This window comes from Misgurnus anguillicaudatus, chromosome 25, assembly GCF_027580225.2.
Source record: "Misgurnus anguillicaudatus chromosome 25, ASM2758022v2, whole genome shotgun sequence".
Taxonomy (NCBI): Eukaryota; Metazoa; Chordata; class Actinopteri; order Cypriniformes; family Cobitidae; genus Misgurnus; species Misgurnus anguillicaudatus.
In genome coordinates, this window is record NC_073361.2 from 7,002,415 (window position 1) to 7,017,020 (window position 14,606).

The following is a 14,606-nucleotide window of genomic DNA, read 5'->3' on the forward strand; positions in this document are numbered from 1 at the left end:
GCCCGACTGCTGGCAATTGAGCCTCTTTAAAATTGCTCCTGGCAGCGGTGGGATTCGAACCCACGCCCCCGAAGAGACTGGAGCCTTAATCCAGCGCCTTAGACCGCTCGACCACGCTACCACTTAAAGGGGTTGCTTTTGTTGCGCAGAGCTCGCATATGCAGGCTGCATCGAGCATCAAGCCAGCTTCATTCAAGTTAACTGAACATTACATTCACAAGTCACAGTGCCTTAGACCAGGGGTTTTCAAACCTGTCCTGGAGGACCACTAGTACTGCACAATTTGCATGTCTCCCTCATTAGACACACCTGGTTTAAATCTTCAGCTCATTAGTAGAGACTGCAAGACCTGAACTGGGTGTCTAAGGTAACTGAATGAGGTGTGTCACAAAAGGGAAACATGCAAAATGTGCAGTACTAGTGGTCCTCCAGGACAGGTTTGAAAACCCCTGCCTTAAACCGCACGGCCACGCTACCACTTAAAGGGGTTGCTTTGGTTGTCCGGAGCTCACATATGCGGCTGCATCGAGCATCAAGGCAGCTTCATTCAAGTTAACTGAACATTACATTCGCAAGTCACAAGCATATTACAGCAGTTTACGATTAACTAAGAATAAGAGTCAACTTGATATTTGTTAGTATTCTGAAATAAGAGAGTCTTTATAACGTACGCAGCCTAGAAACGCGACCCCCAGGAGGCTGCAGCCTTCCGATTGAGAAGCGATCCACGTGAGACTTCCAAAGCGCCTATCCATCTGGCGTGGCTGACTGCTGGCAATAGAGCCTCTTTAAAACAACTGCTGGCAGCGGTGGGATTCGAACCCACGCCCCCGGAGAGACTGGAGCCTAAATCCAGCGCCTTGGACCGCTCGGCCACGCTACCCTTTGGAGAAAGCTCTCTGGTGAGTTTCGGGGAGGATGCAGCTCCACGGACAGCCTCAGTTGATTTCGAGGACCTCGTTGGCGGGAGAGAATCATCTTTAAGGTCCTGCTGTGCTGAGTCATACTCCTGGAGATCCCAAATCCTACAGAGTTCTATCGTTTAGAAATTACATCTGACACAACGAATGAAGCCATGGGGTTTGCTTGAAATCAAAAATTAGGTGAGATTCCCAAAGCTCCCACAGAAATCTAAAGGAAGCGCTTCTGACAAACCAATTAACACGTGGGATGTTCTTGCATGCCAAAACCACTTTATTTTCCAGATTATCTTACAGAAATCTGATACAGTGCCCGACTGCTGGCAATTGAGCCTCTTTAAAATTGCTCTTGGCAGCGGTGGGATTCGAACCCACGCCCGCGAAGAGACTGGAGCCTTAATCCAGCGCCTTAGACCGCTCGGCCACGCTACCACTTAAAGGGGTTGCTTTTGTTGCGCAGAGCTCGCATATGCAGGCTGCATCGAGCATCAAGCCAGCTTCATTCAAGTTAACTGAACATTACATTCACAAGTCACAGCGCCTTAGACCAGGGGTTTTCAAACCTGTCCTGGAGGACCACTAGTACTGCACAATTTGCATGTCTCCCTCATTAGACACACCTGGTTTAAATCTTCAGCTCATTAGTAGAGACTGCAAGACCTGAACTGGGTGTCTAAGGTAACTGAATGAGGTGTGTCACAAAAGGGAAACATGCAAAATGTGCAGTACTAGTGGTCCTCCAGGACAAGTTTGAAAACCCCTGCCTTAAACCGCACGGCCACGCTACCACTTAAAGGGGTTGCTTTGGTTGTCCGGAGCTCACATATGCGGCTGCATCGAGCATCAAGGCAGCTTCATTCAAGTTAACTGAACATTACATTCGCAAGTCACAAGCATATTACAGCAATTTACGATTAACTAAGAATAAGAGTCAACTTGATATTTGTTAGTATTCTGAAATAAGAGAGTCTTTATAACGTACGCAGCCTAGAAACGCGACCCCCAGGAGGCTGCAGCCTTCCGATTGAGAAACGATCCACGTGAGACTTCCAAAGCGCCTATCCATCTGGCGTGGCTGACTGCTGGCAATAGAGCCTCTTTAAAACAACTGCTGGCAGCGGTGGGATTCAAACCCACGCCCCCGGAGAGACTGGAGCCTAAATCCAGCGCCATGGACCGCTCGGCCACGCTACCCTTTGGAAAAAGCTCTCTGGTGAGTTTCGGGGAGGGTGCAGCTCCACGGACAGCCTCAGTTGATTTCGAGGACCTCGTTGGCGGGAGAGAATCGTCTTTAAGGTCCTGCTGTGCTGAGTCATACTCCTGGAGATCCCAAATCCTACAGAGTTCTATCGTTTAGAAATTACATCTGACACAACGAATGAAGCCATGGGGTTTGCTTGAAATCAAAAAATAGGTTAGATTCCCAAAGCTCCCACAGAAATCTAAAGGAAGCGCTTCTGACAAACTAATTAACACGTGGGATGTTCTTGCATGCCAAAACCACTTTATTTTCCAGATTATCTTACAGAAATCTGATACAGTGCCCGACTGCTGGCAATTGATCCTCTTTAAAATTGCTCCTGGCAGCGGTGGGATTCGAACCCACGCCCCCGAAGAGACTGGAGCCTTAACCCAGCGCCTTAGACCGCTCGGCCACGCTACCACTTAAAGGGGTTGCTTTTGTTGCCCAGAGCTCGCATATGCAGGCTGCATCGAGCATCAAGCCAGCTTCATTCAAGTTAACTGAACATTACATTCACAAGTCACAGCGCCTTAGACCAGGGGTTTTCAAACCTGTCCTGGAGGACCACTAGTACTGCACAATTTGCATGTCTCCCTCATTAGACACACCTGGTTTAAATCTTCAGCTCATTAGTAGAGACTGCAAGACCTGAACTGGGTGTCTAAGGTAACTGAATGAGGTGTGTCACAAAAGGGAAACATGCAAAATGTGCAGTACTAGTGGTCCTCCAGGACAGGTTTGAAAACCCCTGCCTTAAACCGCACGGCCACGCTACCACTTAAAGGGGTTGCTTTGGTTGTCCGGAGCTCACATATGCGGCTGCATCGAGCATCAAGGCAGCTTCATTCAAGTTAACTGAACATTACATTCGCAAGTCACAAGCATATTACAGCAATTTACGATTAACTAAGAATAAGAGTCAACTTGATATTTGTTAGTATTCTGAAATAAGAGAGTCTTTATAACGTACGCAGCCTAGAAACGCGACCCCCAGGAGGCTGCAGCCTTCCGATTGAGAAACGATCCACGTGAGACTTCCAAAGCGCCTATCCATCTGGCGTGGCTGACTGCTGGCAATAGAGCCTCTTTAAAACAACTGCTGGCAGCGGTGGGATTCGAACCCACGCCCCCGGAGAGACTGGAGCCTAAATCCAGCACCTTGGACCGCTCGGCCACGCTACCCTTTGGAGAAAGCTCTCTGGTGAGTTTCGGGGAGGGTGCAGCTCCACGGACAGCCTCAGTTGATTTCGAGGACCTCGTTGGCGGGAGAGAATCGTCTTTAAGGTCCTGCTGTGCTGAGTCATACTCCTGGAGATCCCAAATCCTACAGAGTTCTATCGTTTAGAAATTACATCTGACACAACGAATGAAGCCATGGGGTTTGCTTGAAATCAAAAATTAGGTGAGATTCCCAAAGCTCCCACAGAAATCTAAAGGAAGTGCTTCTGACAAACCAATTAACACGTGGGATGTTCTTGCATGCCAAAACCACTTTATTTTCCAGATTATCTTACAGAAATCTGATACAGTGCCCGACTGCTGGCAATTGAGCCTCTTTAAAATTTCTCCTGGCAGCGGTGGGATTCGAACCCACGCCACCGAAGAGACTGGAGCCTTAATCCAGCGCCTTAGACAGCTCGGCCACGCTACCACTTAAAGGGGTTGCTTTTGTTGCGCAGAGCTCGCATATGCAGGCTGCATCGAGCATCAAGCCAGCTTCATTCAAGTTAACAGAACATTACATTCACAAGTCACAGCGGCTTAGACCAGGGGTTTTCAAACCTGTCCTGGAGGACCACTAGTACTGCACAATTTGCATGTCTCCCTCATTAGACACTCCTGGTTTAAATCTTCAGCTCATTAGTAGAGACTGCAAGACCTGAACTTGGTGTCTAAGGTAACTGAATGAGGTGTGTCACAAAAGGGAAACATGCAAAATGTGCAGTACTAGTGGTCCTCCAGGACAGGTTTGAAAACCCCTGCCTTAAACCACACGGCCACGCTACCACTTAAAGGGGTTGCTTTGGTTGTCCGGAGCTCACATATGCGGCTGCATCGAGCATCAAGGCAGCTTCATTCAAGTTAACTGAACATTACATTCGCAAGTCACAAGCATATTACAGCAATTTACGATTAACTAAGAATAAGAGTCAACTTGATATTTGTTAGTATTCTGAAATAAGAGAGTCTTTATAACGTACGCAGCCTAGAAACGCGACCCCCAGGAGGCTGCAGCCTTCCGATTGAGAAACGATCCACGTGAGACTTCCAACGCGCCTATCCATCTGGCGTGGCTGACTGCTGGCAATAGAGCCTCTTTAAAACAACTGCTGGCAGCGGTGGGATTCAAACCCACGCCCCCGGAGAGACTGGAGCCTAAATCCAGCGCCTTGGACCGCTCGGCCACTGTCACGGCCGGCTCGTTCTCGACCGTAACACAAAATAGGTTCACACTTGCACAGATGATTTCGCTTGCAAGACAAATTTATTAAAGTAAAAATGAAACCATTACAAAGAATATAGTAATGTCTAGGGGTTTAAACAATACAAAATAATAATCCAAAAAGGTAAGGAATGTTGTTAAATGTGAAACAGAAGAAAATGCAGGAGTACAGATGACTTCTCTGGAGACTACCATTCCCCAGAGAAAGTAACAAGCAATGCCTCAGTCCATCATTTATTTGCTCCCCAATCAGACAATGTAGTCAGGCAACAGGGGCGTGCAATAAACCACACGCTTCCAAGAGATTCTGCCACCAGCAGGAAAGGAAAGGGAGCACAAGGTCGTAACACCTCCCTCCAAAAAAAAGATTCGGCAACGAATCTAAAAAAAAGAAAGAGAATCAAACACCATCCAGAAGAACAAGACAGTAAATTAATTTAGATGTCCAGGAAGCATCTTCCCTCCACTTCATTCCTCAACACCTCTGGGCCCTAGAGATGAAGAAAACAAAGAGAAGGAAACACACAGAAGTCACGATGTTACACTCTAGAAAGAGTGTCGGCTATCACGTTGTCTTTTCCTCTAACATGCTTGATATCAAGATGGAAAGGCTGTAAAATAAGACTCCATCGCATGAGTCGTTGATTTCGATTCCTCATCCGATTTAGGAAAACCAAAGGATTGTGATCTGTATAAACTGTGATTGGTGCTGCAATTGACCCCAAATATACCTCAAAATGTTGTACAGCCAAAACTAGGGCGAGGGCTTCTTTCTCAATAGTCGAATAAATTTGTTGATGCCGGTTAAACTTCTTTGAAAAATAACTAACAGGATGTTGAATCCCATTCAAAGCTTCTTGAAGAGTACTGCGCCGGCACCACAAGCACTAGCATCGATTGCAAGACTAAACGGCTTTTCAAAATTTGGGGCTGTCAACACAGGAGCACGTGCAAATAAAGCTTTACAATTTTCAAAGGCCTGCTGACATATCTCAGCATCTGAAAAGTGATTTTCGGACTCAATAGATCGGTTAAGGGGGAAACTACGTTAGCGAAATTTTCACAAAAACTCCTATAGTATCCCACCATGCCGAGAAAACGGCGTAACTCACGACGAGTGGTGGGGACTGGGAAATCACAAATAGCTTCTACTTTAGTCCCGATAGGTTTCACACATCCATTTCCCACTACCTTACCTAAATATATAACAGTCGCTTTACAGAATTCAGATTTCGCAAGGTTGATAGTAAGATTGGCCTTTAGCCACACGGGAAAACAGTTCTTTTATCTGGTTAAGGTGGTCAGACCACGAAAAACTATATAAGACGACATCATCAAGATACGCTTCGCATCCAGACATTCCATACAATACACGATTCACCAATCGTTGGAAAGTCGCAGGTGCATTACGAACCCCGAAAGGCATCACGGTGTATTGTAGAAAAGCATCAGGTGTAACGAAGGCAGATAATTCTTTTGCACGAGTTGTCAAAGGCACCTGCCAGTACCCCTTTAGAAGGTCAAACTTACGTATTGGGCAGAGCCAACATGATCAACACCATCGTCAATATGAGGTAAGGGGAAACAGTCCGGTTTGGTCACAGCATTAAGTTTTCGATAATCGGTGCAGAATCGGTACGAGCCATCAGGTTTATTAACTAGAAGGCAAGGAGAACTCCACGAACTAAAACTAGACTCAGCCAAATTATGAGAAAGCAAATAATTCACTTCCTGCTTTAACAAGTCTCGTTTCACAGGATTAACCCTATAAGCGTTTTGTTTAACGGGACATGCAGTTCCTACATCGATATCATGTTCAATGGCGGAAGTACACCCAGGGACATCAAGAAAAAGAGAAGGGAATGACATCACTAACTCAATGATGTCATTCCTCTCCTTTTCAGCTAAATAAGAAAGATGAGCAGACAGATCAGTTAAAATTTCAGAGTTGTTAAGTCGTCCGTTTACTTTTTCTCAAGAGAGCAGATTCCCATCTTCATCAGCATTCTCTAAAGAAATACCACCCATACTACAGGAAAGAGACTGTTGTTCTGGATTAAAAGAGTCACAGGTGTTAACAAGACCAACTGAGACAGAAGACACAGAAGCTAAATAAGGTTTCAACAGATTACTGTGACAAACTTGCACTTTTCTCCGACGGTCAGGAGTATTCAACAAATAATTATTATTTGAAAGGCATTTAGTTACTCTGTAAGGTCCTATAAACTTAGCTTGAAATGGATTAGCAGGAAGAGGCAACAAAGCCAATACCTGGTCACCCACATTAAAGTTTCTCAGCTTAGCCTTCCTGTCAAAGATTTGTCGCATTTTTGTCTGGGTCTTACTCAGCTTCTTTTTAGCAATAGCTCGTGCTTCATAAAGTCTACACCGAAATCCACTTACATAGTCTAAAACATTTTCTGAAGGCTTAGACGTATGCCACTCATCAGCTAAAACAGCAGTAGGTCCCCGGACTGGATGTCCAAACACCAGCTCATTTGGGCTAAAACCAGTGCTTTCTTGGATTACCTCACGTATAGCCAGTAACATCCATGGCAGCCCTTCCTCCCAATCTGCATCAAGTTCCACACAATACGACCTTAAGAGAGACTTCAAGGTTTGATGAAACCTTTCAAGAGCTCCTTGACTCTGTTGATGATAATCAATATAAATATTGTGTTTTACTCTAAGCTGACGCAGGGCATTTGAAAACTGTTTTGACTTAAAATTTGAACCTTGATCAGATTGAATCACTTTGGGAATTCCAAAGGTTGACATAAAATTTGTGAGGGCCTTCAGAATAGACTTTGTAGTAATTGATCTTAAAGGATAAGCAGCAGGATAACGGGTAGTCTGACACATAAGTGTAAGAAGATATTGATGACCAGTCTTAGACCGGGGCAGAGGACCAACACAGTCAATAATCAAATGCTCAAAAGGGGTGGAAACAACTGGAATAGGTTGCAATGGAGCAACAGGAACTTTTTGGTTTGGCTTGCCGGTAATCTGACATGTGTGACAGGATCGTATATACTTCGCCACATCTTGTTTCACCCTAGGCCAATAAAACTGACGCATAATACGATCATACGTTTTCCGGACTCCGGTATGACCAGCAAGTCCTTGATGAGCCAATTTCAACACAAATTCCCTTACTGGAAGAGGAATTACCATCTGGGCTTTTGGTTCCAAACCCGCATCTTTATGAATAACCCCCGTCCGACAAAGCAGACCATCATCAAGGAAATACAAAGGAGGAAGACCCTTCTTAGAGCCTACTGCCGAAAATAAAGGTCCAAGAGTGTCATCACTCTGCTGAGCTTTTATCAACTCCTCTCGAGAGATCTGTAACAGGGAAGTCAAGCAACAGTTATCAACATCAGGGAAAACATTAGTTTTCTCAGGTTTGGACATAACCTCAGATGTATCAGATTCACGTCCCAGTACCGTAGAATCTTTCTGATGAGAAGACAGGGAAGAGCAAGCATTCAGGTCTGTTTGTTTTGAACCTTTAGACACACCAGATCCATGTTCACCTGTAGTGACAGTGTAAAAGAAAGTGTCATTAAGTGGAACCTCAACAACTTTATTTTCAGACAATGGTTTAGCCATTGATCGAGTAACTGCACAAGCTGGAAACAAATTCGGGAATTCTTTAAAGTTTCCGACATCCGATTTTCTGGGTAATGATACTACTATGGGCGGAGTGGCCATGCTACTTTTCCCCCAAACATTCCCCCCAGCTAAATCATTTCCCAGAATAAACATAATCCCAGGAACTGGAAGTGCAGAACGGACACCAACTACAACGTCACCAGTTACGATGGTAGAGGAAAGATGGATTCGGTGCAAAGGCACTTCAACAAACCCCATCTCAAAACCTCGCACCAGTACATGGGTTCCAGTAGCAGTCTCAGAAGTTAAAGGCAAAATTCCTTCTAGAAGAAACGACTGAGCAGCTCCCGTATCTCGAAGAAGACGCACTGGCACAGTTTCGTTCGAACCTGGCAATGACACAGTTCCTTCAGTGATAAAAGGTGTATAATCAACAGAGGTAGTTACACATTGATCAGAGTTATCACAGGAACTAGGCAGAGAGCAAGCTCTCTCTTCAGCAACATCAATAAATGGCACAGTAGAAACTAAAGCAACAGGTTTCGACAGTCTTTCTTTCTTCTTAAGGATAAGACAGTCAGATATTTTATGGCCAGACTTTTTACAATAAAAGCAAACCATATCTCGTAAAGGAGCAGGCTTACTAAAACTTTCAACAACTGTCGCCTTAGCGTTCCTACTCATCACAGGAGACTTTGTCTTAACCTGAGAGGAAAACTTACTCGTGTCATTCTTAAAACTGACCAAATTAAATGACCCCCGATGAGTTAACACAAATTCATCAGCCATTACGGCAGCTTCAGAAAGTTTATTCACTTTGTGTTCAGTGATATGTACAGCTACAGCATGAGGAACACAATGTTTAAACTCTTCTAAGAGCACTAGTTCTCTTAACTGCTCTTTAGTTGTACACCAATGATCAAAAAGATCTTCCTTTTCCCTTGCAAATTCAACATAAGTGCTTTCAACAGTCTTATTATAATTCCTGAATTTTTGGCGATATGCCTCAGGCACAAGTTCATAAGCATGTAGCACAGCAGATTTCACAGTTTCATACTCACCACTCTGTTCCAGTGAGAGAGCAGAATACACTTCCTGGGCTTTACCTGTGAAAACACACTGTAATAATAAAGTCCAAAACTTTTTCGGCCACTTCAAAGACAAGGCAACTCGCTCAAAATGATAGAAATATTTTTCTATTGCCTTCTCAGAAAATGGCGGAACTAATCTTACATTTTTATGAACATCAAACACAGGTTCATGTGGTTCCCTCGGCTGATGTCGTTCACCGAGAGGCACATCAACTCGCGAAGCTTCCACTCGTTTTACTGACAACTCTAACTCCAACTTCTTTAACTGAAATGCTCTTTCATCCCGTTCTCTTTCCAACTCAATTTCCAGTTTTCGCACAGCTAACTGCTGATCTAATTCTCTCGCAGCGAATTCTCTCTCTACCTCTCTCTCTCTTGCAGCACAATCCTCACGCTCAGCGCGGATTTTCGCAGCATCTAAATATAACCGTTTCTCTTGCAATGACATATCTGGAAATTTCCGCTCACTTTCACTATCAAGCTCAGAAGGATGAAACGTAACCGATTCACTAGGAACAATAAACTCAGCTCTTACCTCAAAAACTCCTTTATCAACGAGTGATCGTTTCAAAGTAGTCACAAGCGTTTCCTTCATCCTCTTATCTTGAGTAGTAAGATCGATACTGAAGCGTTCAGCGATTTTCACCAGTTGCTTCTTTGTACAGCTCTCGAGTAAAGTTTCTGAGGGACAAGCGAAGAAATCATCGAGCACCGAAGACATTTTGTTCGTAAATACACTTTCTACAACACAAACAAAACAGCTCACGCACGTGAGACGCCGTTTACTAGAAATACAATTCCCATCAGCCACTGCTTCAAAAAGAAACTACGCACTGACGTAACTGCACTATTGCGTAACCTACTTTTAGTAAATTCCCACAGACTTACCACAAGTCAAAACACATTGTAGGCACAAAAAGACGAAAGCGCTTTATCCGCTACTCACAAGAGCAAAATTTACGAATTTTGTCAAATGGATTTACCTTCATAATGCGAGAAACTCCAGCTCCTAACTTACGGGGAAAAACTAACTAATTCCTACCTAGTCTTCAAGGGTGTACCAGGCTCGAGGCAACATTAAACGCTGAACTCTGTGACGATCAGTGAAACTGAAAGTCCGAAAGCGTACCCCCTACAGAGAATTAAATCTCCACCCAGGATAACCCTTAAAAACAAAAAAGGCAAAATAATAAAAAAAACAACAAACCGTGTTCCGTTGGAAGGATTGCATACACAACCCAGCTGGATACACTCTTACTAACCGGAGTTCTCTCATAAAAGGTAACCATTCACAAAAATTAATCACATAACATTACTCACCAACATTCCTATACCAAAAGATCGCGGACGAGACCCCATTTCATGTCACGGCCGGCTCGTTCTCGACCGTAACACAAAATAGGTTCACACTTGCACAGATGATTTCTCTTGCAAGACAAATTTATTAAAGTAAAAATGAAACCATTACAAAGAATATAGTAATGTCTAGGGACTTAAACAATACAAAATAATAATCCAAAAAGGTAAGGAATGTTGTTAAATGTGAAACGGAAGAAAATGCAGGAGTACAGATGACTTCTCTGGAGACTGCCATTCCCCAGAGAAAGTAACAAGAGATGCCTCAGTCCATCATTTATTTGCTCCCCAATCAGACAATGTAGTCAGGCAACAGGGGCGTGCAATCAACCACACGCTTCCAAGAGATTCTGCCACCAGCAGGAAAGGAAAGGGAGCACAAGGTCGTAACAGCCACGCTACCCTTTGGAGAAAGCTCTCTGGTGAGTTTCGGGGAGGGTGCAGCTCCACGGACAGCCTCAGTTGATTTCGAGGACCTCGTTGGCGGGAGAGAATCGTCTTTAAGGTCCTGCTGTGCTGAGTCATACTCCTGGAGATCCCAAATCCTACAGAGTTCTATCGTTTAGAAATTACATCTGACACAACGAATGAAGCCATGGGGTTTGCTTGAAATCAAAAATTAGGTGAGATTCCCAAAGCTCCCAAAGAAATGTAAAGGAAGCGCTTCTGACAAACCAATTAACTCGTGGGATGTTCTTGCATGCCAAAACCACTTTATTTTCCAGATTATCTCACAGAAATCTGATACAGTGCCCGACTGCTGGCAATTGAGCCTCTTTAAAATTGCTCCTGGCAGGGGTGGGATTCGAACCCACGCCCCCGAAGAGACTGGAGCCTTAATCCAGCACCTTAGACCGCTCGACCACGCTACCACTTAAAGGGGTTGCTTTTGTTGCACAGAGCTCGCATATGCAGGCTGCATCGAGCATCAAGCCAGCTTCATTCAAGTTAACAGAACATTACATTCACAAGTCACAGCACCTTAGACCAGGGGTTTTCAAACCTGTCCTGGAGGACCACTAGTACTGCACAATTTGCATGTCTCCCTCATTAGACACACCTGGTTTAAATCTTCAGCTCATTAGTAGAGACTGCAAGACCTGAACTGGGTGTCTAAGGTAACTGAATGAGGTGTGTCACAAAAGGGAAACATGCAAAATGTGCAGTACTAGTGGTCCTCAAGGACAGGTTTGAAAACCCCTGCCTTAAACCGCACGGCCACGCTACCACTTAAAGGGGTTGCTTTGGTTGTCCGGAGCTCACATATGCGGCTGCATCGAGCATCAAGGCAGCTTCATTCAAGTTAACTGAACATTACATTCGCAAGTCACAAGCATATTACAGCAATTTACGATTAACTAAGAATAAGAGTCAACTTGATATTTGTTAGTATTCTGAAATAAGAGAGTCTTTTTAACGTACGCAGCCTAGAAACGCGACCCCCAGGAGGCTGCAGCCTTCCGATTGAGAAACGATCCACGTGAGACTTCCAAAGCGCCTATCCATCTGGCGTGGCTGACTGCTGGCAATAGAGCCTCTTTAAAACAACTGCTGGCAGCGGTGGGATTCAAACCCACGCCCCCGGAGAGACTGGAGCCTAAATCCAGCGCCTTGGACCGCTCGGCCACGCTACCCTTTGGAGAAAGCTCTCTGGTGAGTTTCGGGGAGGGTGCAGCTCCACGGACAGCCTCAGTTGATTTCGAGGACCTCGTTGGCGGGAGAGAATCGTCTTTAAGGTCCTGCTGTGCTGAGTCATACTCCTGGAGATCCCAAATCCTACAGAGTTCTATCGTTTAGAAATTACATCTGACACAACGAATGAAGCCATGGGGTTTGCTTGAAATCAAAAATTAGGTGAGATTCCCAAAGCTCCCACAGAAATCTAAAGGAAGCGCTTCTGACAAACCAATTAACACGTGGGATGTTCTTGCATGCCAAAACCACTTTATTTTCCAGATTATCTTACAGAAATCTGATACAGTGCCCGACTGCTGGCAATTGAGCCTCTTTAAAATTGCTCCTGGCAGCGGTGGGATTCGAACCCACGCCCCCGAAGAGACTGGAGCCTTAATCCAGCGCCTTAGACCGCTCGGCCACGCTACCACTTAAAGGGGTTGCTTTTGTTGCCCAGAGCTCGCATATGCAGGCTGCATCGAGCATCAAGCCAGCTTCATTCAAGTTAACTGAACATTACATTCACAAGTCACAGCGCCTTAGACCAGGGGTTTTCAAACCTGTCCTGGAGGACCACTAGTACTGCACAATTTGCATGTCTCCCTCATTAGACACACCTGGTTTAAATCTTCAGCTCATTAGTAGAGACTGCAAGACCTGAACTGGGTGTCTAAGGTAACTGAATGAGGTGTGTCACAAAAGGGAAACATGCAAAATGTGCAGTACTAGTGGTCCTCCAGGACAGGTTTGAAAACCCCTGCCTTAAACCGCACGGCCACGCTACCACTTAAAGGGGTTGCTTTGGTTGTCCGGAGCTCACATATGCGGCTGCATCGAGCATCAAGGCAGCTTCATTCAAGTTAACTGAACATTACATTCGCAAGTCACAAGCATATTACAGCAGTTTACGATTAACTAAGAATAAGAGTCAACTTGATATTTGTTAGTATTCTGAAATAAGAGAGTCTTTATAACGTACGCAGCCTAGAAACGCGACCCCCAGGAGGCTGCAGCCTTCCGATTGAGAAACGATCCACGTGAGACTTCCAAAGTGCCTATCCATCTGGCGTGGCTGACTGCTGGCAATAGAGCCTCTTTAAAACAACTGCTGGCAGCGGTGGGATTCGAACCCACGCACCCGGAGAGACTGGAGCCTAAATCCAGCGCCTTGGACCCCTCGGCCACGCTACCCTTTGGAGAAAGCTCTCTGGTGAGTTTCGGGGAGGGTGCAGCTCCACGGACAGCCTCAGTTGATTTCGAGGACCTCGTTGGCGGGAGAGAATCGTCTTTAAGGTCCTGCTGTGCTGAGTCATACTCCTGGAGATCCCAAATCCTACAGAGTTCTATCGTTTAGAAATTACATCTGACACAACGAATGAAGCCATGGGGTTTGCTTGAAATCAAAAATTAGGTGAGATTCCCAAAGCTCCCACAGAAATGTAAAGGAAGCGCTTCTGACAAACCAATTAACTCGTGGGATGTTCTTGCATGCCAAAACCACTTTATTTTCCAGATTATCTTACAGAAATCTGATACAGTGCCCGACTGCTGGCAATTGAGCCTCTTTAAAATTGCTCCTGGCAGCGGTGGGATTCGAACCCACGCCCCCGAAAAGACTGGAGCCTTAATCCAGCGCCTTAGACCGCTCGACCACGCTACCACTTAAAGGGGTTGCTTTTGTTGCGCAGAGCTCGCATATGCAGGCTGCATCGAGCATCAAGCCAGCTTCATTCAAGTTAACAGAACATTACATTCACAAGTCACAGCACCTTAGACCAGGGGTTTTCGGACCTGTCCTGGGGGACCACTAGTGCTGCACGATTTGCATGTCTCCCTCGTTAGACACACCTGGTTTAAATCTTCAGCTCATTAGTAGAGACTGCAAGACCTGAACTGGGTGTCTAAGGTAACTGAATGAGGTGTGTCACAAAAGGGAAACATGCAAAATGTGCAGTACTAGTGGTCCTCAAGGACAGGTTTGAAAACCCCTGCCTTAAACCGCACGGCCACGCTACCACTTAAAGGGGTTGCTTTGGTTGTCCGGAGCTCACATATGCGGCTGCATCGAGCATCAAGGCAGCTTCATTCAAGTTAACTGAACATTACATTCGCAAGTCACAAGCATATTACAGCAATTTACGATTAACTAAGAATAAGAGTCAACTTGATATTTGTTAGTATTCTGAAATAAGAGAGTCTTTATAACGTACGCAGCCTAGAAACGCGACCCCCAGGAGGCTGCAGCCTTCCGATTGAGAAACGAT

At 45.1% G+C, this 14,606-nt stretch overlaps 1 protein-coding gene and 13 non-coding genes across 15 annotated transcripts; all 14 read right to left on the reverse strand.

The window, feature by feature from the left end:
* Positions 1-39: 39 nt before the first annotated feature.
* On the reverse strand, positions 40-121 carry trnal-aag (transfer RNA leucine (anticodon AAG)). The gene has a single exon. It is a non-coding gene; the product is annotated as a tRNA-Leu (tRNA).
* A 680-nt stretch (positions 122-801) lies between these two features.
* On the reverse strand, positions 802-883 carry trnal-uag (transfer RNA leucine (anticodon UAG)). The gene has a single exon. It is a non-coding gene; the product is annotated as a tRNA-Leu (tRNA).
* Positions 884-1,270: 387 nt separating this feature from the next.
* trnal-aag (transfer RNA leucine (anticodon AAG)) lies at positions 1,271-1,352 on the reverse strand. Its single transcript has one exon. It is a non-coding gene; the product is annotated as a tRNA-Leu (tRNA).
* Positions 1,353-2,032: 680 nt separating this feature from the next.
* On the reverse strand, positions 2,033-2,114 carry trnal-uag (transfer RNA leucine (anticodon UAG)). Its single transcript has one exon. It is a non-coding gene; the product is annotated as a tRNA-Leu (tRNA).
* Positions 2,115-2,501: 387 nt separating this feature from the next.
* Positions 2,502-2,583, reverse strand: trnal-aag (transfer RNA leucine (anticodon AAG)). The gene has a single exon. It is a non-coding gene; the product is annotated as a tRNA-Leu (tRNA).
* A 680-nt stretch (positions 2,584-3,263) lies between these two features.
* On the reverse strand, positions 3,264-3,345 carry trnal-uag (transfer RNA leucine (anticodon UAG)). The gene has a single exon. It is a non-coding gene; the product is annotated as a tRNA-Leu (tRNA).
* A 387-nt stretch (positions 3,346-3,732) lies between these two features.
* Positions 3,733-3,814, reverse strand: trnal-aag (transfer RNA leucine (anticodon AAG)). Its single transcript has one exon. It is a non-coding gene; the product is annotated as a tRNA-Leu (tRNA).
* A 680-nt stretch (positions 3,815-4,494) lies between these two features.
* On the reverse strand, positions 4,495-4,580 carry trnal-uag (transfer RNA leucine (anticodon UAG)). Its single transcript has one exon. It is a non-coding gene; the product is annotated as a tRNA-Leu (tRNA).
* A 1-nt stretch (position 4,581) lies between these two features.
* Positions 4,582-10,585, reverse strand: LOC129434955 (uncharacterized). Of its 2 annotated transcripts, none has more exons than XM_073863948.1 (3): positions 9,848-10,585; positions 9,283-9,327; positions 4,582-4,987 (listed from the first exon to the last, which is right to left on the reverse strand). In XM_073863948.1, the coding sequence occupies exons 1-3, from the start codon at positions 10,031-10,033 to the stop codon at positions 4,856-4,858; spliced, it is 363 nt and encodes a 120-aa protein (XP_073720049.1). In that variant the 5' UTR covers positions 10,034-10,585; the 3' UTR covers positions 4,582-4,855. The 2 variants fall into 2 exon arrangements, with proteins under 2 accessions (XP_073720049.1, XP_073720048.1); XM_073863947.1 differs by having other exon boundaries at positions 9,455-10,585.
* An 873-nt stretch (positions 10,586-11,458) lies between these two features.
* trnal-aag (transfer RNA leucine (anticodon AAG)) lies at positions 11,459-11,540 on the reverse strand. The gene has a single exon. It is a non-coding gene; the product is annotated as a tRNA-Leu (tRNA).
* Positions 11,541-12,220: 680 nt separating this feature from the next.
* trnal-uag (transfer RNA leucine (anticodon UAG)) lies at positions 12,221-12,302 on the reverse strand. The gene has a single exon. It is a non-coding gene; the product is annotated as a tRNA-Leu (tRNA).
* Positions 12,303-12,689: 387 nt separating this feature from the next.
* trnal-aag (transfer RNA leucine (anticodon AAG)) lies at positions 12,690-12,771 on the reverse strand. The gene has a single exon. It is a non-coding gene; the product is annotated as a tRNA-Leu (tRNA).
* Positions 12,772-13,451: 680 nt separating this feature from the next.
* Positions 13,452-13,533, reverse strand: trnal-uag (transfer RNA leucine (anticodon UAG)). Its single transcript has one exon. It is a non-coding gene; the product is annotated as a tRNA-Leu (tRNA).
* A 387-nt stretch (positions 13,534-13,920) lies between these two features.
* trnal-aag (transfer RNA leucine (anticodon AAG)) lies at positions 13,921-14,002 on the reverse strand. Its single transcript has one exon. It is a non-coding gene; the product is annotated as a tRNA-Leu (tRNA).
* Positions 14,003-14,606: the final 604 nt, after the last annotated feature.